This window comes from Ochotona curzoniae, unplaced genomic scaffold, assembly GCF_017591425.1.
Source record: "Ochotona curzoniae isolate NIBS_2020 unplaced genomic scaffold, NIBS_Ocur_1.0 contig_4105, whole genome shotgun sequence".
Lineage (NCBI taxonomy): Eukaryota > Metazoa > Chordata > Mammalia > Lagomorpha > Ochotonidae > Ochotona > Ochotona curzoniae.
In genome coordinates, this window is record NW_024466129.1 from 5,424,014 (window position 1) to 5,450,358 (window position 26,345).

The window sequence follows — 26,345 nt, forward strand, 5'->3', positions numbered from 1 at the left end:
TGCCATGACTCCTTTTTTCCTGTGGCACTTTGACTTACAATGTGCTCGGCTTTGTTCATTGTCTCCTTACACTAACATGCAGGACAACGAAGACAAGCACTTCTGGTTTTGTCCTTGGGTATACTCTCAGATCACCTCAAGGACCTGAGAAGTAGTAAATGTTCCGTAGATGAATGAATGAAACTAAATATTGGCCAAAGGTTAGACTTCAGTCTTCACTCCCTGCCTATCCATTGAGTGACCTAAAGCGAGTTGCTCAACACCTACTTCGTGGACTTGCTGCGTGGGTCAAATGGCTGTGCAGGTGTGAAAGCTAGCCACTGCGGCCTCAGGAAGCCTTAAGTAAATCCATTCAGTTGACAAGTGTCCACTAAGCGTCACTGCTGGCATGCTGCTGAGCGCGAGAGCCACAAGTCTCTGCTGGTGTAACTTATTTCTGATTTTCTTACCTTTTTTTAGAATGTTGAGACAAAAACCAGGTTTTAATTACATCCAGGAGATGAAAGCAGAATTCCATTGTAAATTCTCCTCCCATGAAATATCACTGAGCAGTCTGAGCAGTCTTAAGCAGCTCCTAGTCAGAGTTTTTTTTAAAAATGTGTATTTATTTATCAGATATTTCTTGGGCGTTTACTAAAGTTTGGAGCACTATGTTAAGACAGATGCAGCGTCCTCCAAAGTGTAAAGATGAGACATAGGGAGATGTGAACGGTAACTGACAACCTGCTGCAGGCTCCCTGCGGGGAAATCCAAGAGATACAACTCTGAGGGGACCAAGTCATGGGTGGGTTTTTGTGAGATGTTCCCCCTGGAGTTGTATACTTTGCGACAGTGCATATCAGAAAACTCCTGTTGGATTTCACTTCTGTCAGGAGGAAGAGAAGGGAACCAAGCATGTTCAGATATTCCAGAACATGCTATTCTTAACAAAGTGAGCCTGCAGGAGAAGCTGTGCAGCCAGAGCCCAACATGCAGCCAGAGCCCAGCGCGCAGGGGTTGTCGGAGCCCACCCCCCTGAGGAAGGAAGTGCGCTAACCCCAGCCCTCTTGAGCCGCCCATCCTGCACAGGGTGGCTGGGCTGAAGAGTCTGGAGAAATACTTGGGACGTTCCCAGTCCAGAAGCACAGGCTCGGCAGCGTGGCCTAGCAGCTAAAGTCCACGCCTTAAAGGTGCTGGGATCCCATATGGGCACCTGTTCTAATCCCGGCAGCTCCACTTCCCTTCCAGCTCCCTGCTTGGGGCCTAGGAAAGCAGTTGAGCATGACCCAAAGACTTGGGACCCTGCACCCACATGGGAGACCCGGATGAATCCTGGCTTCTGGCTTCGGATTGGCTCAGCACTGGCCATTGCAGTCACTTGGGGAGTGAATCATCGGATGGAAGATCTTCCTCTCTGTCTCTTCTGCTCTCTATATATCTGACTTTCCAATAAAAATAAGTAAGATCTTTTTTAAAAATTAAAAAATTAAAAAACAGTTTAACACAAAAAATGTCTAATTTGGGCTTATTTTTAGACAGTGTAGTTGAGGAAGAATCTGGGCACACCCCACGGAAACTGACAGATGTATTACTAAACGGAAGCAGTCACTGAGAAGGCAACATGCTGTGTGATTCCAGCTGTCAGTAGTGTGGAAAAGGCAAGGCTGTAGGCTGATCGGAGGTTGCCAGAATTGAGAGCAGGGGAGGGGAAGAGATGCAGGGACAGAGCCCAAAGGGTTTCCAGGGCAGTAAAGGGCTCTGCATATACACCAAAGCATGCAGTGCCTGTAACAGCCCCTAACGGAAGCTCTCAAGTCTGGGAGCTAATGGTGTTGTTGCACATTCACCAACTGCAACAAATACTTCATTTTAGTAGAAAATGTTGAAAATAAAGGTGATCATACACGTTTGAGGCCAAAGGTTTATGAAAAACTTGGCACCTCCCGCTTGATACTCCTAGGAACCAAGGAGTAAATGAGGAAATATTCGTTGTTTCTGTATTTGAAGGAGGTTGTAGACAATTTGTGTAATTTTTTTCCTTAGGACTCTAGTGAAGTTCAGTGTTGAAGGCAGTGCTTTTGTTTTTGAGATTATTCATTCAGTTTCTTGAACCAATATTGTCCTATTCAGATTGGTTGCATCTTCTTGTGTGAGGTTATTCAGTTACATCTTTCCAGAAATTAATCTTTCATCTGGATTATCAAATTTATATACACAGAGTTGCTCTTAATACTCCTTTATTATCGTTGTTAATGTCCTTTGATTCTGTAGTGTTGTCTCTTCTTTCACTTCTGAGGTTTATAATTTGGTTTCCTCTCTTTTCTTCTGAGTCTAGCTTGATGCTTATAAGTTTTATTTTCCTTGTAAAGGAACCAGCTTTTGGTCTCATGGATTTTTTTTCTTTTAATTTCTTGTTTTTCAGTTTTATTGATTTCTGCCCTAATTTTCATTGTTTCTTTTCCTGTACGTATGTTGAATTTCTTAATGCGATGCATTTAGTTCTCTCCTAGACACCCTCTTTTCACTGCATCCCACAGACTTATGTTTTCATTTTTATTTAATTCAAATTATTTTTAATTTGTGTTTGATTTCTTTTTGGACATAGGTCCTATTTAGAGCTATATTCACCAGTCTCATGTGATTGGATATTTCCCAAGTATCTTTAGTTATTGCATTCTGCTTTAATTATACTGTAACTTAAGTGCAGATGCTGTGTGGTTTGTATTCATTGAGCTTGCTAAGTTTGTTTCATGGCCCAGAATGTAGTCTGTCGTAGTGAATGATCCACCCAGCATTAGTGAATGTTCCACTGCTGCTACGTGAACGCTTGTGTAGATGTCAGATAGAGGTGTCGATGGTACAATTGAGTTCAACTGTGACCTCTTCATTTTCTGCCTGCACTGTCCATTTCTGAAAGAGAGAAGGGATATTCAAGTCTCTTAACTATTACAATCTATTCATCTATTTCTCCTAGCATTTATATCAGTTTTGCCTCTTGTCTTTTAATACTCTATGGTGAGGCATAACTCTCAGGGTCTTCTGTCCAGCAGGTCCCAAGACCACTGGGGGGGGGGTGGAGCGGGAGCAGCAAGTGTTCTTCTGCAGAGGAAACACTCAGACAAACTGGTGGGGAGGGCTGTCCATTCATCTGAGAGAAGTCACAGCTTATATAGGGTAGGAAAAGGGGGCAGGCAGAAGGGCGATCCTGACAGCACTTGCACCCAACACCAACATTGTGACTGGGTAATAGATATATCTATCTCTCTGAATCCTCCGGTGACAGTGACGTTAAAGGCCAGGAAGCACAAGAAGCTCCCTCAGGGCAAACGTGTCTGCTCAAAAGCAGGATGAATGCAACATTTGACATGCTAGAGTTGTTACTGTGAAGTCCTAGCACAGGTTGTTAAAAAGGTGGAGAAGGAGACTGGGGTGCAGCCTGTCACTCTTGCTGCACACCCACTGAACAGGCCGTGTTGGGGTCTCCATTAGCCAAGACTCCTGTCAGAGGTTCCCTTTGGGGACACAGTGGGCTGTGTACCTACATGGGTGAGGCGGGCAGAGATCAGGGGTGACTTCCCACATGTACAGCAAGGATTGCTATGTTTGGAGAGTTGAGCCTGTAATGATTATATATACTGTACTTGAACCTTGATAACTTCCTTGCTCTGATGTCTGCTCTCTAAAATTCATGTTTTGTTTTGATAATTAGTACTGGTGTGATAATTCCCTTCCATTTCTTTTTTGTATAAGAAAATATATATATAACGTACGCAGTCAAATGCACTGTTTTTGTTTCTATTTTGAACAATTAGCTGCCAACAAAATTAAGAATAAGAAAACTAGACTCAGTGTGGCAGCCTGGCAGCTAAAGTAGTCACCTTGCACGCATTGGGATCCCATATGAACACTGGTTCATATCCCGACATCCCCACTTCCCAAATCCAGCTCCCTGCTTGTGGCCTGGGAAAGTAGTCAAGGGTGGCCCGAAGCCTTGGAATGCTACACCCATGTTGGAGATCAGGGAAGAAGCTCCTGGCTTCAGATCAGCTGAGCTCTGGCTGTTGCGGCCACTTGTGGAGTGAATCATTGGACAGATCTTCCTTTGTGTCTCTCCTCCTCTCTATATATCTGACTTGCTAGTAAAAAGTAAATATATTTTTTTAAAAAAATAAGAAAAATAAAGGTCAGCATAATAGCCTAGTGCCTAAATCCTCACCTTGCATTGATCAAGATCCCATGTAGGCACCAGTTTGTGTTCTAGCTGCACCACTTTCCATCCAGCTCCCTTCTTACAGCTGACAAAGCAGTTGAAGATGGCCTGAAGCCTTGGGATCCTGCACCCATGTGGGAGACCCAGAAGAATCTCCTGGCTTCTGGTGTTCAGTTGCTTCGGCTCCAGATGTTATGGCCATTTGAGGAGTGAGCCAGTGGATGCAAAATCTAAATCTCTGTAAATCTGCTTTCCAATAAAAATAATAAATAAGAAAAAAAAAGGTCAAGTATAACTAATCTGGAAATTCAAATGCTCTGAAATCCAAAACTTTCTGAGTGCCAAAATGGTATATATTTGAAACATTTCAGATTCTAGAGCATTTTAGATTTAATTTTGGAGCCATTGAATTAGGGATACTCAGTTGCATTTCGGATAAGGGATATTCACTCTGCATTTTGCATGTCACTCAGGAAGTTCCTCTAAAATTCTTTAAAATTCTTTGCAAAGATCTACTGCCAGCAAATTCTCTCAGTTTTTGTTTGACAAAGAAAGGCTCTATTCCTAATTTACTCTTTAAGGATCATTTTTGCAAGTTATAGAATTCTGTGCTTGTAGGTTTTCTGCTTTAAATAATTCACTCCACTCTTCTCTTGCTTGTATACTTTCTAAGAAGTCAGATGTAATTATCCCACTGTACCTAAAACCTCACCCCTACCCTGCTTCCTCAAGATGTTGTCTTTATCTTTGATATCCTGCAGTTTGAGATGAAGTGCCTACATGTGGATTTGTTTGGCATTTATGCTGCTTGCTGTTCTTTGAGTCTTCCTAATCTATCTCAATCAGTTAAATTACTTCCACTTTGTCTGTCTTTTCTGTTTTTAAGAAAATATTTATTTATTAATTTGAAATGCAGAGCAATTTCAAAAGGAAAAGGCAGAGGTAGATCTTCTGTCTGCTTGTTCACTCCTCAGAGGGCACAAGTTCTGGGCCAGGCTGGAGCCAGGAGCTAGCAGTTACATCCGGGTCTCCTACATGGGTACAGGGACCCAAGCACTTGGGCCATCTTCTGCTGCCTTCCCAGGCACATTGGCAGGGACCTGGATCAGAAGCGGAGTAGGCAGCACTCAGCTAGCACTGAAATATCAGATGCAGCATTGCGGGTGGCAGCGTCATTCACTGAGCCCCCAACCTTGGGCGCTCTCTTTCTCTTGTGGTATTCTCATAATTCATGCTATGCTGTACCCTTTTGTAATTGCCCCACAGTCTGGATATTCTGCTACGGTTTTGTTTTTCAGTCTTTGTACTCTTTAAGTGGTAAAGATTTTCGTTGACACATCCTCCTATTCAGAAGTCTGTCCTCATTTGTGTTCAGTCTGCATATGTGTTTATTTACCCATAAGCTTATGCACACATTTGTGTTTACTATCTAAATAATAAATTACAAACTCCTTGAGTTTCTTCAGTCTTTTATTCCCTTATAACTTCTGGTTTGTTCTATAGAACATTTGTTTTATATAAGATAGTTTCACAAAAAAAATAGAGTTAAAGTAGTAAATGAATGAGCATTTATTAATATATTCTCAGTGTAACATATAATTGTAATTTTGTTAGAAAAGTACTCATATTTTATATTTGGTCAGGTCCCTGGGCTAGGTCTCAACTTAGGCCAATGGGTTTGTAACCAACCGTAACAATCCTATTAGAATTTTGTGTCTTAAGTCTGGCTTATTGACTATAATTATGAGTCAGTATGATGACTCATTGTGATTGAGTCATGGAAAGTGTTTGCATTGGAGTAATGATGACAGTGAGTGTCTCCGATAACACTAAGGTTATATAGGATGACCAGGAAAATACCTGTTTCTAAGAATCACAATAATTTTAAAAATAGCCCTTTTTTCTCTGCTATCCATGCAACCAGAAGCTATAGTAAAGAAATATCTAGGGAAAGTCTTTGTGGTATTTTCTAGGAGTTTTACACTTCCTGTTTGGGTGGCAAGAACAAGATACAACAAGTGTTTTTCTTCAGTGATCACAGTAGTTTTAATTCATATCAGCTGGTTTGTATGTTTCTATAAGGAAAGGAATAGCACCTGTGTATTTGAGACACTGGAGCTAGAGTTGGTAAAGTGCTTCAGTAGTCCCTACTGTTGGTCACCAAGCGATGACAGTTCTCTTTCTAGGTACGTGGTGGGATTGGACACCCTCTCCCCGACTGAAGTTAGGTGTGATGCTGTAATTTCTTGGGTCTAATGAAGAGACCAGATGTAACATGATGCTTTAAAAACTAGTCCATAAAAAGTGCATGATCATTTTCATCCTGCTGCAAAAGCTGCCTGGGGACAGAAGCAGCCTGCTTTCGTGTAAGACTGAGTGAAGCCAGCCAGCCTCTCAGCTGACCTGCTCATGGACATGTGTTGTGTCACTGGGACCGGAGAGTGACAGGCTGAGCACACGCTGCTGCGTCCCCATGCTGTAGTCTGCTCCTCGAGACAGTGCGCTTAGCAGAACCTGAAGATGTGTAAAAAGATGTGATATCTGTGCCCAGTATTCATTGTTCTTTCGGAACTATTTATTGCACATACTTTTCTATGATAATATTCATCTCAGGATGATTGGAGTCAATTTGCACATGTCAGAATCTTTGAACTGCAACTTTTTCTCGTGGCATTTTAATATGCTTCTATAAGCTATCCCTTTCATCTGCCAATATTGGTATTGTACATTTCTTTAAAGTAGTGACTATTTTGACTGTATTTCTTTTGTGGAACAAGTGTTACTGAAGACTCCTTATTTGAAGTGCTGCATCTGTGAAGGCATTCAGAGCGTTGCAGATGGATTGGAACAAGTGGCAGAAAACAAGAAGGGATCTAAGACTGTGAAACACTCTCTCCTGGAGTCTTAACTTTTAGTGATTTCAAAAATGACCTCTCTTCCGTTTATAACAATTTGACGATATTTAAAACTTAACTTTGTAAATAATATATTCATAGTTACATAGATCGAATTTTCACACTCTTTAGCTTCCCAGTATATTACTTTTGTTATTTAGCTAATTCTTTTTTCAGGTGTTATATTTTAGTTCTGCCAGTATACTAAGCACCTTTTCAAAAATCATTGAATGAATAAAAATCATTGATTCCTATTGAGCTATCTTCATAGAAGGGAACATATTTATCTATATTCTATTGTTAGGTTATTAAATTTATACGTTTCTCTTCTATAGCTGGTTTACAGGTTATTTTGGAAATAAGCAAACAAACAAAAAAATGGGTGCTGATGCTGTAGCAGCACAGATAAAGCTACCACATGTAACACCAGAATCCCCTGTGGGTATGGGCTTATGTCTCAGTGCTACGCTTCCAATCTGCCTCCCTGTTAATGGGCCTGAGAAAGCTGGGGAGAATGGCCCAAGTCGTTGGGTCCCTCCACCCACATGGGAAGCCAGCATAGAGCACCTGACCTGAAGCTAAGCAGACCTCAGCGTCTACAGCCACTTGGGGAGTGAAGCAGCTGATGGAAGAGTCATTCTCTCTCTTTCAGTTTCCTTTATAACTATCTTTCAAATATACTAAATATGGCCTAGCAGCTAAAGTCCTCGCCTTGAATATGCTGGGATCCCATATGGGCGCCGGTTCTACTCCTGGCAGCTCTACTTCCCATCCAGCTCCCTGCTTGTGGCCTGGGAAAACAGTCAAACACAGCCCAAGGCCTTGGGACCCTGAACCTGCATGAGAGACCCGGAGGAGGTTCCTGGCTCCTGGCTTCGGATTGGTGTAGCACCGGCCGTTGCGGCCACTTGGGGAGTGAATCATTGGATGGAGGATCTTCCTCTGTCTCTCCTCCTCTCTGTATATCTGACTTTGCAATAAAAATAAATAAATCTTTAAAAATATATACAAAAGTTTTTTTTAAGAAATTACAAAATTATGCCTTCAAATAATTCAGTTATCACAGAAGAAAAAATCTTGACATCACCATTACCAGGTTGTTTGTTTGTTTTTTCCAAATAATCGTTATTTACCAAATAACAAACTAAAGGCTAAGTTTTATTTCTGCTCTGAGTTAGAAAAATCCAAGCTGATGGAAAACTGCCATCTTTTCCAAGGACAGCGTGCTTCTCTCTCATCGCCATCTCCCTCTTCGTTCTAGGGGTTCTTCAGCAAGCGCCTGAAAGGCTCCATCAAGAGGACCAAAAGCCAGTCCAAGCTGGACAGAAACACGAGCTTCCGGCTTCCCTCCCTCCGCAGCAATGATGACAGGTGGGAAGTTCTCGTGCTTGAGACAGACCGCAGCGTGAGGGTGGATGTCGAACAGGCAGCGTGGTCTTAACCTGGCATCAAAGACGATTGCATCCAATACCAAATTTACTTTTTTTATCTTATTCATATTGAGTTACAAATTACTAGCTCACATGCCCAAGCGGTTTAAGACTCTTATGTTGTGAAAGAGATTGTGGCTGCATGAGCACCAATTGAAAAGCCAGTTGTGCTGTTTCTAAGGCATGGAGTTCTAGTGGCTGGAGGCTTATCTTTCTGTATTTGTAGCATAAAAAAATCTGTTCTCTATGGGACGAAGATGATGATAGTCAACATCTTGTGTGTTACGCTGGATGCTTTTGCACATTATCTTGTCCAATTGTTATAATAACCTTATAAAATAAGCACTGTTGCTTTCTCTGTTTTATAGATGAATAATTTGAAGCACAGAGAAGTAATCTTGCCTACAGACATATAGCTAGTAAATAGCAAAAGTCATATATGTATATATAAAAAACATATGGGATCAGTCTTGTCAACTTGCAGTTATATTCAGAAAACATAATGAAAGAGAAGGCTGCATTTCAACAACTAGTCCTGCTAGCTTGAGTAAACCTGGTGTACAGCTGACTAAGCAGAACATCTTTCCAAAGTTGTTAAATGTCCTGAGACACATTGTCACTATTTCAGGTTTCATAATCGTCAGAATTTGGGAAGTGGTTCTTACCGTATGAGCATATCATCACGGACACTGTTTTATTTAGTACTTCCTATGTGACAGGCTCTTTAAATGTAGACTTAACTTATAATAATCCTCGATACTGTAGCTGCCTTTTGTCCTCTCCATGCTCCCACATAAATAGTCATGTTAATTCTTCATATATTTTCAGGCCTGTATAAATATCTACAAGTAAATATTTGGCATAACAGTGATAACACCTTTGGGATGCCAGTCTGCCAAATTAGAGTTATCTGGGTTTGAATCCCAAGTCTGCCCCCAATTCCACCTGTTACACACCCTGGAAGACGACAAGTAATGGCTCAGCTACTTGGGCGCAGGAGGTCTAGATTGAATTTGGAAGTTAGCCAGGAGAGAGAAAATCAATCTCTGACTTTCTCTGCCTCTCAAACAAAAACTGAATGAGGTGATTTGAGCCCTGAAACTCCGCAGTAATGGTTCAGGTGGTTGGGACCCTGCCATCCCCTGGGGAGACTCCAACTGAATGCCTAACTCCCAGTTTCAGTCCGACTCAGCCCTGGCTCTTGTGGGCTTTGGGGGAGTGAACAAGTGCATAACATTCATCCTCTCTCACTTTTCTCCCTGCCACTCTAAAAGACTAGATTGCAGCAGAGGAGTGTGTGTAAATGGTGTTTGCTTGGCTCGGGGACGGAATAGCAGAATTGGAATTCTCAGAAGTCAGTGAAGCAATGTCTTGAAAATTACAAATGCAAATTATTTTCAACTAAATATTCCATACCCAGGCCAGTTCTTGCCTGTTAGACTAAAGAGTTTGGATTTTAGCCTGTAATAAGCATAAACCCTTAAACATTTTTTTAATAAGAACATGACCTACTCAGAATTGAATGCAAACAATTTCAGATGACTTAGTTTCAGAGACTAAGTTTGAAAGTTATTAGAAAGCTATTATAAGACATAAAGAAGGTTCTAAGGAGGATACTGGCAGTGGGGGTGGGGAGGCAGAGATAAGATAGGATCATTTTGGAGGACAAATCAATAGAATGTCACAAAGTCATCATTGTTCCAAAGTCATCTAATCAGATAAAAGCCAGTGAAGTGATTTCCCAGAATCAATATTGGCAACATTTTCACGTTCAAGTCACATCATATGGGAGGGTGCTGGACATCAGAAGACTCCGGTAGTTCAGTGTATGGTTTAAATGGACTGAAAACTAGAACAATGGCCGTATTGCTTTCCAGGATGCCAAAGGCCTATCAGCTTGCTAACCTCGCTTTGGGAATGCTACTTAAAGTTACCAGCACAGTGTAGATAATAGCATTTCTCACTCCTTCTTAAGCCCCTCAAATGAAAACCTTCATAAAAATATCTTCAGTCCTGAGGTTCACTTACAAAGGATGGTTTTAAAGTAAGGAGATACCTGAAGGTGTGGTGTTCATCTGGAAAAGGAATTTCTGGAACAATCTAATCATCTCTTGAGTTTTTTCTCATTAGAATTTTTAAAATTTATTTTAAAAGTATATATTCCCAGGAAGTTGCAAAAACAGTGTATTAGGTCATTCAGATTCTTCTTTCAACCAATAGTAACAACTTATAACTACAACATAGAAGGGGTGGGTGTTTGGGGTCAGCTTTGGACTTAGTTAAGATGCCCATTTATGGCCGTGTCAGTGTTCCTGAGTTCAAGTTCTTATTCTACTTCTGATTTCATCTTCCTGCTGATATGCACCATAAGCAGATGATGGCTCAGGTGCTTGGGGTCGGTGCCACCCATGTGGAGGGGCCACATTGAATTCCTGGCTCCCAGCTTTGGGCTGACGGAACACTGGCTGTGGGCTCAGCAGTGAACCCAGGAATGGGAGGTATTTCTGTCTGTCTCTATCTTGGGCTCTGTTCCTCGCTGCCTCTCAAATTTAAAATAACAACAACAATAAAACCTTAACAAAAATCTATAAAACCAGGTAATTGACTTTGGTATAGTAATTCATGCCCTCATTCTCTGTTTTTGTATAGTCAGCATTCTAGCAACCTAATCTTATGTATAGATTCGTGAAACCACAGCCATAGTCAAGCTAAAGAAGTGTTCTTTTACCAGAAACAATTCCCTTGCCATCATACTTACCTCTCCACACCATCCCTAACCCTAAAAGCCATTAATTTTTATTTTTGATGATGGTTACATGGTTGATCAGAGTGGGAAGTATTGAGGGTTAGGAAAAAGTGGGTGAAATCATTGTTTCCAAATTCTCCGTGTCTTCTTGTCTGGGAGAAGGGGTGAGATAAAGGCGGAAACTGCACCCAACCTCCTAAGTGTCCCAGTGCCCAAGGATGGGGAACCGCCACCCGATATCAACCCAGAATCTCGATGTAGTGCATGTTCCAAGGGTTCTGCCCAAGTGGTTTGGATAGTTCTGAAATACTGTCGATTTCGCCAGTCCCAGGGTGAGGCAGTCCTCCCAGTGTCCATTGGCTGACATAGTCAACCTCATGTCTCCATTAACCCAGATGTTTGCTGTCATTATTTGCTGCAGTTGTCCAGTTTGCTCTGTTCTCCTTCCTCTGCGACAGTACCAAATGGGCTGCCATATTCTCCATGTGCATCAGGGTCTGCATCCACTGCTCTACCCTTTTCACTTGCAGGCAGGTCCAAGGACAAGGGCCAGGCAAACCAAGCCCCTCTGGATCCTCCACCCCTGGGACTCACAAACCCGGCACTCACCTCACAGGCAGGCCCCAGCACACAGGCCAGGTGACCCAAGCCCCACTGGATCCTCTGCACCCAGGGCTCACAAACCAAGCACCCATGTCGTAGGCAGGCCCCAGGATCCAGGCCAGGTGACCCAACCTGCCAGATCCCCTGCCGCTGGGGCTCATGAGCCAGGCACCCACTGACCCCACACTGGCATGGCAGCCTCACCTCAGCATCCACTATCGTGTTGTGCAGCCTGGCTCATTCCAGCTCCTGCTGGTGTGTGCCTGCAGCCTAGCCCAGTTCAGCCAGAACCCTGTCCCAGCCCTAAAATCAACAGGCTGGTGTTGCGGCCTAACCTGGCCCCTCCAGCACTGTCCTGATTCTCCAGTCTGCTAGTGGATGTTATGAACTGGCCCAGCCTGGTTTGTCCCCAGACCTGACCTGCATGCATGCTGGGGGATACACTAACCTGGCATGGTCAGGGCTGCTCCTTAACTTGATTCTTGTGCTCACCTGCATGGACTGCATCCTACAAAGAAGTTCCCCAAGCTGCTCTATCAGGTCCTCCCAGTGGCAGATCTTACACACACCAGTGGGTCCTCGGCCCAGGCTGACTTAGTCCAGCTCTTGTCCTGGCCTTGCTCAATCAGCCCACACCCATTCTGGTTCTTACTGTTGGGTGTTGCAGACGAGCCACACCTGGTCCGTGCCCAGACACAGCTTTCACATGGTTGAGCAATGTCAAGATCTAGCCCTGCCTGTTCTACACCCACCCTGGCTCTCATGAGTACCTGTGGGTTTTGGAGTCTAGCCCAGTCTTGCGCTCCCTAGACCCAGTCCACACTTGTGCTGAAGGAAGTTGTAGCCATGATCAGCCCAGGCTGCTGCCCTCAGTTCCATCCCGTGTGATTCCCATTTACTTTCATTTTATTTGGAAAGGAAACAAACATGGGAGGGGGAGAGATTGTCCATCTGCTGGTTCACTCCCAAAATGCCCAGAATAGCCTGGGCCAGGCCAGGCCAGAGCCAGGAACCGAGAGCTGCGTTTGGGTCCCCACCTGAATGGCAGGGGTTCAGGTACCGGAACTCTCATCTGCTGCCTTCCCAGAATCTGTCCACAGGAGTGCCAGGCTGCAGGGGGAGCAAGGGCTCCAATGGAGGATTCTAGTATGAGATGCAATCATCTCAGGTGGCAACTTCATGGCCCGTGCCAAACACCTGCTCCATACACTCACTCTTCAGCTGGCAAGTAGGTTCATTGAGTTGGATTATGAGTGTGGTTTTATTCCCATTTTTTAGATTCAGTATAATTGTTCAAATTTATTTCTTGAATGGGCATCAGCAGATTTTATTCTATTTGTAACTTAATAACAAAGATGTGTTTTCATGTGATATTGTTTCTATAAGATCATTCCCTGTTGTCATACTTGAGGAAAGGTGAACATTCTGTCCCCACCTTTGAATATATTTTAAAATTAGTCTCTTCTTCCTTCGGTGTCTACCTTCATTGCCTGAATTGATGCATCAGGATACGTAAAAGTTCATGGCAGTTGAAACTAAAGATAAATGTATTTTTGATGCAAAAAAAAAAAATTGAAATCCATGCGTAGTTTTTTTCATTATATGGCTTTTCTGTGAAGCTTTGAAGATCCTCTGTATGCATGAGTGGTTTTTTTTTCAACCAAAAACACTTTAATTTTTTATTTTGAAGTACCTGCACCAGAGTAGATGTGGGTGTCATGTTTGTCTGTGATGATAATTTTCCTTACCATGAGTTTCTTCATTTAAAATGAAACTCAGGTTGACAATTCCCCTTTTTGTCACCAGTGCTGGCTTCGTTAGACCATCCTATCAGGAGAGCGATGGTGTGCAGTGTACATTTCCACGACTCGCCTTTCAGTGTGAGTGGTTGTGTGTTGTGTGTTTTTCAGCTAACATAAAAACCAGAGAGTCAATATAAGCAGCAGAGACTGGCTTCCTCAGCAGCCTACATGTAAACCAGGGCAGTGGGGCAGTCCAGATCCTCGGGGGAGGACAGTGGGGACAGTGGAGCCGTCAGGATCCTGGGGGGTGGAGGGGAGGACAATGGGGTTGTTGGGATGGGGGGGAGGGCAGGCAGGACACATTTTTAGCCCAGGAGAACTCTCGTGAACGAGCTATGATTTCTTCTGTAATCCAGAGAGGCGAACCTTTACAACTAGAATGCAGAAAAGGATCTGTGTTTTCAAATAGATAAGTGTGGACTATTTTCTGAAGCACCTGATTGGAAAACACCAAAATCTGGGAAACAGGTAGAACTACCTTTTTCCTAAAGTGTGATTTCAGATGCAGTTAAAAAAAAAAAGAAGAAAAAGATGCTATGAGAACTCATTAGTGAAGTATTGGGTTGCTGAATTTTGTTCATTGATACTGAAGAAGCTTTCAATCTGAGTAAGCACGTCAGTTCCATCTTTGGTGCCTGTGCTGCAATGCGAGCCTGGTAAGCACCTTAGGGATACGGACAAGGGGATCCTGGCACAGGGGCCCGCTGCTGGCTGAGCTGGCTGAGCTGGCTGAGGCTTCAGTGAGGCCATCCAGAAACCTAACTGCAAGCCAAGCAGAAACTCACCTGCACAGAAGTCCGAGACTCTGTGGAGCAAGAGGCGTTTTTAATTAAAAGCTTCCCAATTCCTAAATTTGGAACTGAATCTGCAGCAGATTGAGCTAGCACATCCAGGCATCATCGACACCGTGGGGAAATGCGGCTTTAAAAAACTGGATGGTTAAGCTGAGAAACTGCAGCCGAGCTTCTCTTGAAACTGCACTGAGTTCTGTTTTCTTCCTTTGGTATCAGCTGTTGTGTTGGTAGCTTCCCCATCCCCCAGCCCTTCCCGTTCATCTTTTAAAAGTGATTTCAGCCAGGGATAAGGGCTAGAGGGAGATAATACTCTTTGTGATGAGAAAGGGAAGCCTCTTCAGCCTGGCAGGTCAGCTGGGAAGTGGGTCAGGAGCTGCAGGTAGCCCTCACCCGCACAGCAGTTAGGTTGTTAACTCTATCCCCTCGGGTTGGTAAGTCTTGGATTTACACAGCAAGGTTGTCTGCTGACCTTGACACAAAAATGTAAAGAATATGATGTTCCTTCATTACAAGCAAAATTTACCACTGGCAGGCAGTTTCCCGGATAAATCCAGGGATGGTCGTAGCGGAGCCCTGAGTCCTCTGGAGTGATTGGGAATGCGTCCAGCCTCAAGTGACTCACCATGTCCACTTGAAAGCCTGGACCAGCATGTCCATTTGATGAAGGCCATTTTCAGATTGGACCTGGAATAACTTTTTAAGTTGTTACTCTACCAATAAATTCACATTCTTCTTTCCACTACAGGTGTAAACTGTAATGCCACAGAGCACTGCAGAAACTATAGTTAGTGTCTCTAAGAAAAATCAATTCATATGGAGATACAGGAGCAATGAACATGCTTTAGAGAGAGCTTAGAGCTGCTAGTGGCGCCATCGCAGTATTTATACAGATAATGCCTCCCTCATTGCCAGGCTGTTGATCTTCTCTACTGTAATCTTGCTTCCCTGGGAATTAATTCTGTCTTCTCTCTGAGATTGTCTTCCCAATACAGAAGAACTTGCTTATTTATCCAATAGTAATGTTGAGCAAAGCATTATTTTGGTTTCCAGTTCAGATTTTTTGAAAAAAGAAATATACATAAAAATGCTGGACAGTTGGCAGATCTGCATTTATATTAGTAATCCAGTTTCAATAAGTAGAATAGTGTGGAGTTGTAATTCCGGATAACTTGGTTCGGATATTTATGGCTGCACTTGGGAGTTAAACTGAGTATCAGTGAAATTTAGTCATGCAGGTTAAAAAAAGAAAAAAAATTCATCCAGCTTTCTCTAAGAGAAAAAAACCAGTACGCTGTGTCTATGTAATACCTAGACACATTAAGCTAGGGTGCGCAGCACAAAGCAGGTAGAACCAGCATGGGAAAAAATGGGAAGAGGGAATGTAGAAAACAGTTTCTATCAGGAATGGGAATTGTTGATGGACAAAGCTAAAGCTTCTCCATCCCCAGTTGCCTCAGTTTCTCTGCTGCAAACTTGCTCGTGCCAGTGGGTCCTCTCCATTCCCTGTCTTAAGTCCTGCACCTTGGCGGCTCTGGCGAAGGGTGCTCGAAGGGTGAGCCCTGGGAGCCCAGCCGCAGCCTCTCCCCGCTGCTTTCCAGCTCTAATCTCCTTACAGGTGTAGCACCATGGCAACAAGCCCAGCCTAGAGCCCAGGAACCTTGTTTGTGTTACCTGAGGGAAGAGAACGCCTATTCCCTGTCCTGCAGCCTGGGTGTGGGGCGGGATGCCTTCCTGTGCTGTGGTGGGTGTTTCTGTCCTGCTCCTGTTGAAGACTTGCAGTAGCACCTGGCAAGCTTCTGTCCAGAGATGTCATCAGTGACGGCAGGCGGCATCAGGTGCCTTCCATTGGCTGCCGTCCTCTGAGCAGTCACTCAGAAAGGGCCTCAGCGCCCCGGCGCCTGTGCCGCGGCTATGCTTTGGGCTTGCACTGCCAGGTGGCTGTACAATTGCTTCATGTAGGTAGACATTTATTTTGCTTGAAATAAAATTGATTTATGTTTTTGAAAAATTTCCTAGAGAATTTTTAAAGTAAAAGCCTTTTACCATCCCTCGTCCTGTTTCACATATGCTTTGATCTTTCCAGCTCCTGGGTGAGGTGGTGGTAGAGGAAGGGGACCCAAGGGTGCCATAAAAACATTGTGTTGTATCTATGAAAATTACAGTGTCCCATCCCCTCAGCCAATCTTCCAGTGCCTCATGCTGGGAAAGGTTTATGATGATGCTGAGTTTAAAAGTATTTTATGATTATTCATACTTGGTATGCTCCATTTGCAATCTGTAACATGCTGTTGTCTTATCCAGTAGAACAAAGGAAAATAAATGGGAAACTGACATTCTTACGTACAAGCCATTAGATGACGTTTGCCCTTTTTGTGCATGCTTTGTATTATTAGTAGGAAATATAAATACTGCTTTTCTTACAGTCCAAGTTAATGAATATCACAACACAGTCTTCCGCCTAACCTGGAAATGGCTGCCTGTGTGTGTGCTTATATGTAAACAGTGGATTCGAATTCTTACCTGATTAAGATGTTTGGTTTTTTGCCTCTTGATTTAACACTTTTGGAGAGGGGACAGCTAGCAGCCTGTGGTGCCAGCTTCCTACAGCTCATCACTTTATAATTTGGCTAAAAGAGACTCTGGCATTAAGTGTTTCACTTCCTTTTAATGTTAACGTGGTTATTTCAGGGAAATGAATGTGGCTGCTTATTTAATGTGATTTACAAAAACAAATGTCTTAACACGGGCGTTTCTTCTTCTCCTTATTACTAAGTACTCCTACTCGAAATATATATAATTAACTCTGGTATTTGACTCAATAAATACTATAATTATCGAGTAAAATTGTGTGGTCATCCAGTTCTGGATTCAGGAATACTATGCTTTGCGTTGTTTGAGGCCATTAATTTTTTTTCAAGAAGAAGGCAGGTGAAGTCCTGGTTCCTGCAGTGACAAGAATTATGATTCTGAACATTCTTTTTAAAGCAACTAGGAAACAGAACCAGCCAGGCTGCCTGAACAGTGCTAACAAAGACCTGCTCATTGCCAGGAGACTGTGGGCAGTTTTTTCATGGTGGGAGGGCTCCTGAAGGTATTCTATTCTTTATTCACATTTACACAGTAAAGCATAGATAAAAGTAAAATCTTACCAGGAAAGAATTCTGCATTGAGATGGAAATTAGGCCTTTTGAAAGGCAGGATCTGGTACTCAACGTTTGGCTTTGACTCTGTATGTGTATATGTGTATGTTGATTCTGCCAAGACAGAAAGGCACAAAATTAGGATTCGGCAACTACAACTTTGTCAATTGTAGAATAACAGTGTATTTGCATAAGAGTGTATTTGCCAGCCTTGAGTGGTATATATTTTTCTTTTTTCCAAGATCAGAATGAGGATGTAAACAATGTCTGTGGTGGAGCTTTGAGTTCTCTTGAGACTAGTAAAATTGTGATATGTTTTTATACTTTATTGAGAAAGGTGTATATGTGTATGTGGTACTTTTATGTACATATGTGTCCATATAACCTTGTATAATTTGTATCGCTGTATGGCTGAGCCTACAATTACGTATTTAACAGTTAAGTTCTTCTCTGTTTTTCCCCTTAGATGCTTGTACACTTGCTTCTAGCCTTGATTGCATTTCTCTTTCATTTCCTTGTTAGCCAGAGTTACACCATCTCAGCTGTCTGTCCCTACCTTTAGGTCTCGTGGGCTGCCTAAGCTGAAGGAATCGCGATCCCACGAGTCCTTGCTGAGCCCGTGCAGTGCCGTAGAATGTCTAGATCTTGGTAGAGGAGAGCCTGTGTCAGTGAAACCTCTCCACAGTAGCATCCTTGGACAAGACTTCTGCTTTGAGGTAAGAGAGATAAGGACCTTAAAAACAGTGTAAGAAGAGCAGTTAATTGACAAGATTTTTCTATCTAGTAATTCTGTGATTTCATTGCTGGGGTTATAGGTTATTCAATTATCATATGTGTTTTTTACTTGATGAAATTACCTATTTATAGGGAGGAAGTTAGAAATCTATTAACCTAATTATACTTGTAATTTAAATGATTAATTAATTATACCATCTCATTGCTTTTGGCCTTGTTTGCTTCCTGGAACAAATAGATTAGATACCCAGTACATTCCCAGCAAAGGTCATGAGACGAATGGTAACTTATTAGCTCAGTGTATTGACAAGGATGTTCCCGACTGTATTACCATTTTGCTCCTAAAATCCTGAAGTTCTCAATTTTAATTTTTTTATTAATGAAAGTTGAACAAACCATAGTTTTTCTAACTGCAATATGAATTAAAGATCTGGAACCATGTTTTATTCATTTTTGTGATATCCTGAATTTGCATCACAGGTAACCAATCACTTGAATGAATAAATTGCCCTTTGCCAGAAAATCATGACTGTAACTTTTATAGTGTATCCTCCACAGTTAATGTATACAATTGATTCTTTACAAGTTAAGTTAAATATATATGTGTGTATATATAGCTTTATTCTTATAAGTATATAGATATAATTACTAGCATTAGGATTTAATAAGTTAATAAAAACAAAATAAGTGGCTAATAATAAGTCCTCTGCTAGAATTTGCTGAAAGTGAAAGATGTTTGGCTTTTGCCATTAAGGCCAGCACTACACAAAAGAAATAGAACACTTGCCATGTCCGCAGCTTTAAGGGGTTTTTGAAAATTCACTTACTGTCATTTCTGTGTGTAATCGCAAGAGTCGCAACGAGACGTTTGACATTCTTCTAAATCTCCAGAATCTGATGTGTATGTTCTGCTTACAACCAAGCATGTTCCAACTTGGCCTTGGCCTACCCTAAATACTCATCGGCAGCTGCGCTGGGTAGCGCGCATCATCTGTCCCCTCGGTTACGGCCTGAGAGGGAGCTAGGGCTGAGCAAACAGCAACAACCGCACCGTCATTGCTTTTTTTTTTTGATAAAAATCAATTGAGGTTTCCCTATTTGTGGAACTTAGTTTAATAGGCTGTATCCCAAGCCCAGTGTTAGATGTTAGGCAGATAGACAAGATGTTTCATTTTAAAAGAACAGCAGTAACAGAGGTCAAGCTAACCTAACAAGCTGTTTGCCTGATGGAGAAGAAATGGATTCTAAAGGTAGTAATTCCGACCCAGTAACACATCAGTGTCATTTTGTACCCTTCTATAATGTTATAATAGAAGCAGAAATCTGATAAGCTATTCCAGAAACTCTCTTGCCCTTTAGTTATTTTTTTATTAACTCACACAAAATCAAGCATATTCATTTGTGGGTAATTTAAGATGTAGCTGAAAGGTTTCTAACTCTGACTTTTGTGAAAGGTAGGCCAGTTTCATGTTGCTCAGCTGATTTCTAAATGGCTTTTCTTCTCATCTTGGACATCAGTGTGGACACTACTCAGACAACAAATCAAAAGTCAGCTGTAGCTTTAAGAGAGATCTTAGAGAACCAGCCACCATCACCAAGTTTCATGAAATATGATTTGGGTTTGTACCATGTCCTCTTAGATGATAGAACAAGAAAGACAGACCCCCTTCCCCCCAAAACCTGCATCCTTTTCCTCATCTCGGACCCCTGTGTTGAAGGTCACCTACTTGAGCGGAAGTAAATGCTTCAGCTGTAACTCTGCTTCCGAGAGAGACAAGTGGATGGAGAACCTGCGCAGGACAGTCCAACCAAACAAGGTGAGTGTAGTAACGATACCTTGACTGTTTCACAGCTTTAGAGCTCTGAATCACAACACGTTATGCCATTTTGTAATAAACATAACCTTCTTGCAAGTATTATTATCATAGTTTTATCAGTATGGATAAGAAGACTCAGAGAAGACTGTCCAAATCACAAGTTAGTACCTGGTGGAAATTAGTCTAGTCGCCACTGGGCCAGCTGCATGAAAACTTAACATTATGAGCTAGTTTAATAACTCACGTAAAATCGAGTATATGTAACTCTCTTAAGATTCTGATACATTCTTGTGTTAAGTGTACTGTTGTTCTAAACAGTGACATAGCAATCCCTTTGTCTGCAATTAGAACGTATAATCCACGTCACCCATTTTAGGAGGAGAATGTGTGTTTTGGGATCTCATCTCTCAAACTCAGGTTTATTGTCTCTTTAAAGGACAACTGTAGACGAGCTGACAATGTTCTCCGTTTGTGGATCATTGAAGCCAAGGACCTTGCCCCGAAAAAGAAATATTTCTGTGAACTGTGCCTTGATGATACCCTCTTTGCTCGTACAACTAGCAAGACCAAAGCAGACAATATTTTCTGGGGCGAACATTTTGAATTCTACAGCCTTCCACCTCTTCATAGCATCACAGTTCACATTTATAAGGATGTGGAAAAAAAGAAAAAAAAGGACAAGAATAATTACGTAGGGCTGGTCAACATTCCCACTGCCAGTGTGACTGGGCGTCAGTTTGTAGAGAAGTGGTACCCAGTGAGTACACCTACCCCCAACAAAGGAAAGACAGGAGGACCTTCCATTCGGATTAAATCACGCTTCCAAACCATCACCATTCTGCCTATGGAGCAATACAAAGAATTTGCAGAATTTGTCACCAGCAACTACACCATGCTGTGCTCCGTCCTTGAGCCGGTAATCAGTGTAAGAAATAAAGAGGAGTTGGCTTGTGCCTTAGTGCACATTCTGCAGAGTACTGGCAGAGCCAAGGTGAGTAGAAAAAGCAGGGTTGCATTACCTGAAAGCCCTTCTCACCACCTTGTATGATGAAAGAAAAACATGGGTGCTGCGGAGATCCAAATGCAGTGAGCTTTGCTATTGCCCAATAAAAGGAGGAGGATTAGGATGGCAACTTACTAGCAGTAATTGGATACAGAAGATGTGGGGAGTGAGACACTGAAGAGCGTGGAGGGGCGACACGCGTTTGTGTAAAGTGCATTTGCCTGGATGACAGCTGCCACAGATGGCTTCTTGTTGTCTGGTAAATGATAGGATTGCTGTGATGAGTCCTGCAGGACGTTCAGGACTCTGTTGTCACTTCGGTGGTTCTTCCCTCAGTGTATTGCAGGCTTTACTGATGACCATGTCCCATGAGCACAGAAGGTGCTATTCAAGAGGCATACTTGGGATTAGCAACATAGCTCATGGGTTTAAATTCAATGTTTAGGATTTAAAACACCAAGCGATATTGTTTAATTGATGTCTCATGACAGTTTTATCTTGTTTTTCCTGCATAGAAGTAAAAATTCAGAAAGGTAGGGGAAAAGAAAAGGAGCTGCCTGGCGTGCTACAGTTGTGCTTTAGATCTAGAGAGCTCACAGCACCAAACAAGGCGCCCCTAAGATTTCCTGACATTAATTAGGGTATATCAACATGTGTAATGATGAGTCTTAATCACCTTCTCTTGATTACAATTATTGTGCTTAATTTACTTATACTTTTAAGCTTTCTGTCTATAAGAAAACTTAGAGTTTGAGTTAAGGTACCATGGAAATTTTGAGTCCCATCTTCAAAATTATATGACTACGATCTGCTTTTTAGTTGCTCAACATTCAGGATACATACAAGCTTTTGTTTTGTAGTCATTGACTTATATTCTATATACAGTAAACTGTATTCATTTATAGTGGAAATGATCAGAGTTTTGGCCCGTTAAAGCTGTCATCTAAGAGTTATAGAATGTTACCAAAACCCCCAAAAGTTTGCTCTGCCTCTTAGCGTAAGTTTTTATGGTGATTCCTAAGTCCACACAACTCTGTTGAGCTGCCCCAAGGTGAATCCCTTTACTGTTTATAATGTTTAATTTTACGAAGAAAAATTCATCATATTTCAGCTGTTTTTGGTTTGGCAGTCCCTAAAAGACCCCGTCAGTATACAAATTCACATTCAAGATATATGTTAGTATCACATTTCAATCTGAACAACAAAAAGGCATTGCGTTTTACATCAATTTTTCTAAAGGAAAGCCAGAGAGGAAGATCTTCCATCCTTCCTGTGGTTTACTCCCCAAGTGGCTGCAATGGCTGGAGCTGAGCCAATCCAAAGCCAGGAACCAGGAGCCACTTCTGGGTCTCCCATACGGGTGCAGGGTCCCAAGGATTTGGATCATTCTCAACTGCTTTTCCAGGCCACAACCAGGAAATTGAATGGAAAGTGGAGCTGCCAGGATTAGAACTGGGATCTGGGGTGTTGGCCTAGCAGCTGAAGTCCTGGCCTTGAATGCACTGGGATCCCATATGGGCACCAGTTTTAATACCAGCTGCCCTGCTTCCCATCCAGCTCCCTGCTTGTGGCCTGGGAAAGCAGTCAAGGACAGCCAAAAGACTTGGGACCCTGCACCTGCGTGGGAGACCTGGAAAAGCTCCTAGCTCCTGGCTTCGGATTGGCACAGCTCTGGCTGTTGTGGCTGCTTGGGGAGTGAATCATCAGACAGAAGATCTTCCTCTCTGTCTCTTCTTTCTCTGTCTCTGTCTCTCTCTCTCTCTCTCTCTCTCTGTCTCTCTGACTTTTTATATATATATATATCTGACTTTGCAATAAAAATATATAAATCTTTTTAAAAATAACCAGCACCCATACGGGATCCCAGTGTGTTCAAAGTAAGGACTTTAGCCGCTGGGCCATCGTGCTGGGCCTGGAAGCAGCTGCTTTCTTCAAGGTTGTCTCTTTATGTGTCCCTTTTCCCTGAAAGTGTGCATAAACAATAACAGCCTAGAAAATAAGTTCAAGAAGTTCCAAGTTAATATCTTGGACTAACTTAGAACTATAATGTATTGAACACCTGACATATGCCAGATGCTGATAGCTGGTGGAGATACAAAAATCGACACCTTCTTTTGCCCTGTAAAGTTTGCAGGGTTTTTTTTTTTGTTGTTAGGAAAATATGTATTAGCCAGTCAGTTGACAAAATAGTTGCATGATTATTGTGAGGCACACAACAAATAAAAAGATGCACGCTGCTGCAGGAGTGCAGAGGACGGGTCCTGGCTGGTGTGCTTCCGGGCCAGGGCTGGTCATGCAAGGCTCTGCTGAGGAAGTGAAGTGTGACCTAAGACCAGAGGATCCCAGGAGTTTGCTCCATGACAGTGGAGGTGAGCACAGGAAGGAGTAGCAGAGCTGAGGATAGCACTGCCAGGCAGCTTTGTGGTGAGTAGAAAACGTTCTCTTTAGAAAGGGCTTGGTGTGTGAAGCGCAGGATCTAAACAGAAGGCCCCCGCGGCTGCAGCCGAGTGCACGAAGATTGGCACAAGTCAAGGCTGGCAAGACAAAATGTAGAAGGCTGCATCGAGAATTATGGTCTTTATCAAAAGTACAATGAAAAGTCTTGGGAGGAATTTTAAACCTAAGGGTGGTGACTCCCACGAGTTGATCCTGATGGCTTTCTGCTCTTGCAGAGAGATCTGTAGCCTTAGTGTTCAGCACGTGCGGGGTCTCTGGTGTCTCCTCAGTCTCCTAATGCACGGCATTTATTCAATCACTCTGCCTGACTGCACATTATCCTGGCAGGATTTTCTCACCGACTTGGTCATGTCCGAGGTGGACCGATGTGGAGAACACGATGTCCTAATCTTCAGAGAGAACACCATCGCCACCAAGTCCATCGAGGAGTACCTCAAGTTGGTGGGTCAGCAATACCTGCATGATGCATTGGGTATGGAAAAGAAAATCACTTCTTTGTTCTCCTCCTCTTACTTTTATTCCACTCCCACGAGACAAGCAAACTGAGCCTGAATCCTAAGCGACTAGGAGGTCCAAGTGTGAGCTTCAATCTTTAGAAGCGTCTGTGCTGCCTAATGAACGGACTGCTTTGTTACAGTGTGTGCGGACAGAGCAACTCAGCCAAGCCCCTAAACCTTGAATGCACAGTAATATTCACTGCTTTCATTACTAGACCTGACGTGGCCCGTCTCCCCCAAAGAATTAGCTGTTTACCTTATGTTATGAATATTCTAGAGTACATCAAAAGACTCATTGGGAAATGGAATTAAAAGATAAGTTGATTTTGGTGTACAAATTTTTTTATAGCCTCGGCTAATTTTTTTCATATCATGCTTTTCCCACAAGACCTGTCATATGCATGGATTTTACTGGGTTTTTTTTTTTTGCTTTGAAGCATACTTAATTTTATTTTCCATGAATGTTTTGAAACACTCCTGTATTAACATTTGTCTTAAAAATGTTAACCCAACGTTTGTCATACATTGTCATGTATGTAGAGCTCTAATCAAAAAAGAAACTATTTCCTTTCCCACAACTCTAAATTTGTCTTCAAGGTCTCTAGAATCTTTAACGTTATGTAACTAGCTTTTGTTCAATCATTAGGTCTTGCTGAATAAGTCCTTCACTTGCAGCTCCAGGTTTCATCATGATGTTCAGAAATTAACCACTAAGTCAGGTGCCATGCCTGGTACCTTGATGTACATTGTCATACAGCAGACATAAATTCCCTGAATCAAATAGCTGATCATTTTATCTCTGTAGCCCCAGTACTTGTCCCAGAATGTAGGCAGTGCTTCGAATAAAAATGTAATATAAGCGACATGGAAATAATTAAATTTTCCAGTGGTTATAGTATAAAAAGGGTAAAGAGAAACATCAGAGTTAATAACCTATTTTATTTTATCCAATAAATGCAGATGCTATATACTGATAATGTAAAAATATAATGTTTGATTTTAATCTACTATTTTTTAAAAAAACTCAGTGTTTTACATTATACTAGCTGTCCTAATGTACTTTATTTCCATTTTTAACGCTCAACAGTGACACAGGATCATTAGAAGTAGATCATCAGTGAAATGTCACTGAATGATTGTAGAGGTCTTTGCACTGAGGAGCTTACAATATAGAGACATAAGGACAGGCCTTTTATCAAAAAGAAATCCTATTTTTAAAAACAATTAAATTATGTATTCTAGCCAATTGTAAAATTTCCTGTGTGAACAGCACATATGTTGTATGCATTTCATGAAGGCTAGAAGACTTCCATGAGAAAAGACATTGGACAAAGGCCACAGTGGGGACTACCATGCAGCAGAGAACCCCATGGACAAAAAGGCATGGCGGTGGGGGAAAAACAGGCGTGTATGGAATAAAATCTTTCACCTGAAAAAAAAAAAAGGCATGAAGAGGACAAACAGCCGCAACAACAGCGTTGATTTAGAAGTAGAACCAGTTTGTTGAAAGCCTTGAATGCCTGGCTGAGGATTTATTTTACAGTAATCAAGAGCCACGGGATTTTAGCAGGGTGTTATTGGTATAATTCATTAGCAGATTGGTGAAGAGATGCAAGCAGAGATCAGCTAGAAGCTGTTGTGATAAGGAGGCAGGAAGTCAGGAGGCTCTGTCTGAATACGGATCGAGGGAAAGGTGGATATAGCAGTATCAAAGAAACAACCAATCTAATAGGACTTGGCGCCTTTTCCAGTTTGTGGGAAGGGTAGAAGGATCAGATGGTGCGGAGAGTGCTGGTCTCTGGGTTACTGGAAGGGTAATGAGATTCTTAACCGAAATGCAAGTCATAGAGGAAGTAAGCTTAAAAGAGGGGAAATTCTATTTCCACCTCAGGTATACTTTGGTTAAGTTCTAATTGGAAATCTCAAGGGTTAGAGGTAGAAAAGCTCTAAGGAAACCAGCTTACCCATGTGGAGGGTTTCAACAAAGCTGTGCAATTGTTAAAAGACTGAGAAAATAGAACTGAAGGCAGACTTTACAGTGCACCTGGGTTTATGGTAGAGTAGGAAGAAAACGAATCAGGAGTGATCCAAAAACCAGAAAAACACTGAATCCTAGAAACCAGGAGAGAAGAGAAGATCAGAAAATACTGCAGAAAATAAAGCACTGCAGCAGCAGCAGTGGCTGCACTGGCCAAGTTAGACGTCAGTAGTGGTAGCTGGAGCTGGCATGAGGAGAAA

General features: G+C 42.3%; 1 protein-coding gene across 4 annotated transcripts in view; it reads left to right on the forward strand.

Moving 5' to 3' along the window:
• RASAL2 (RAS protein activator like 2) overlaps positions 1-26,345 on the forward strand; it is a 303,879-nt gene that overhangs the window by 246,440 nt on the left and 31,094 nt on the right. For all 4 annotated transcript variants that reach the window (XM_040984310.1, XM_040984311.1, XM_040984309.1 and 1 more), the window contains 5 exons: positions 8,345-8,454; positions 18,161-18,314; positions 20,052-20,150; positions 20,587-21,141; positions 23,938-24,082. In XM_040984310.1, the coding sequence (XP_040840244.1) occupies positions 8,345-8,454; positions 18,161-18,314; positions 20,052-20,150; positions 20,587-21,141; positions 23,938-24,082 (1,063 nt within the window). The remainder of the gene's footprint in view (positions 1-8,344; positions 8,455-18,160; positions 18,315-20,051; positions 20,151-20,586; positions 21,142-23,937; positions 24,083-26,345) is intronic.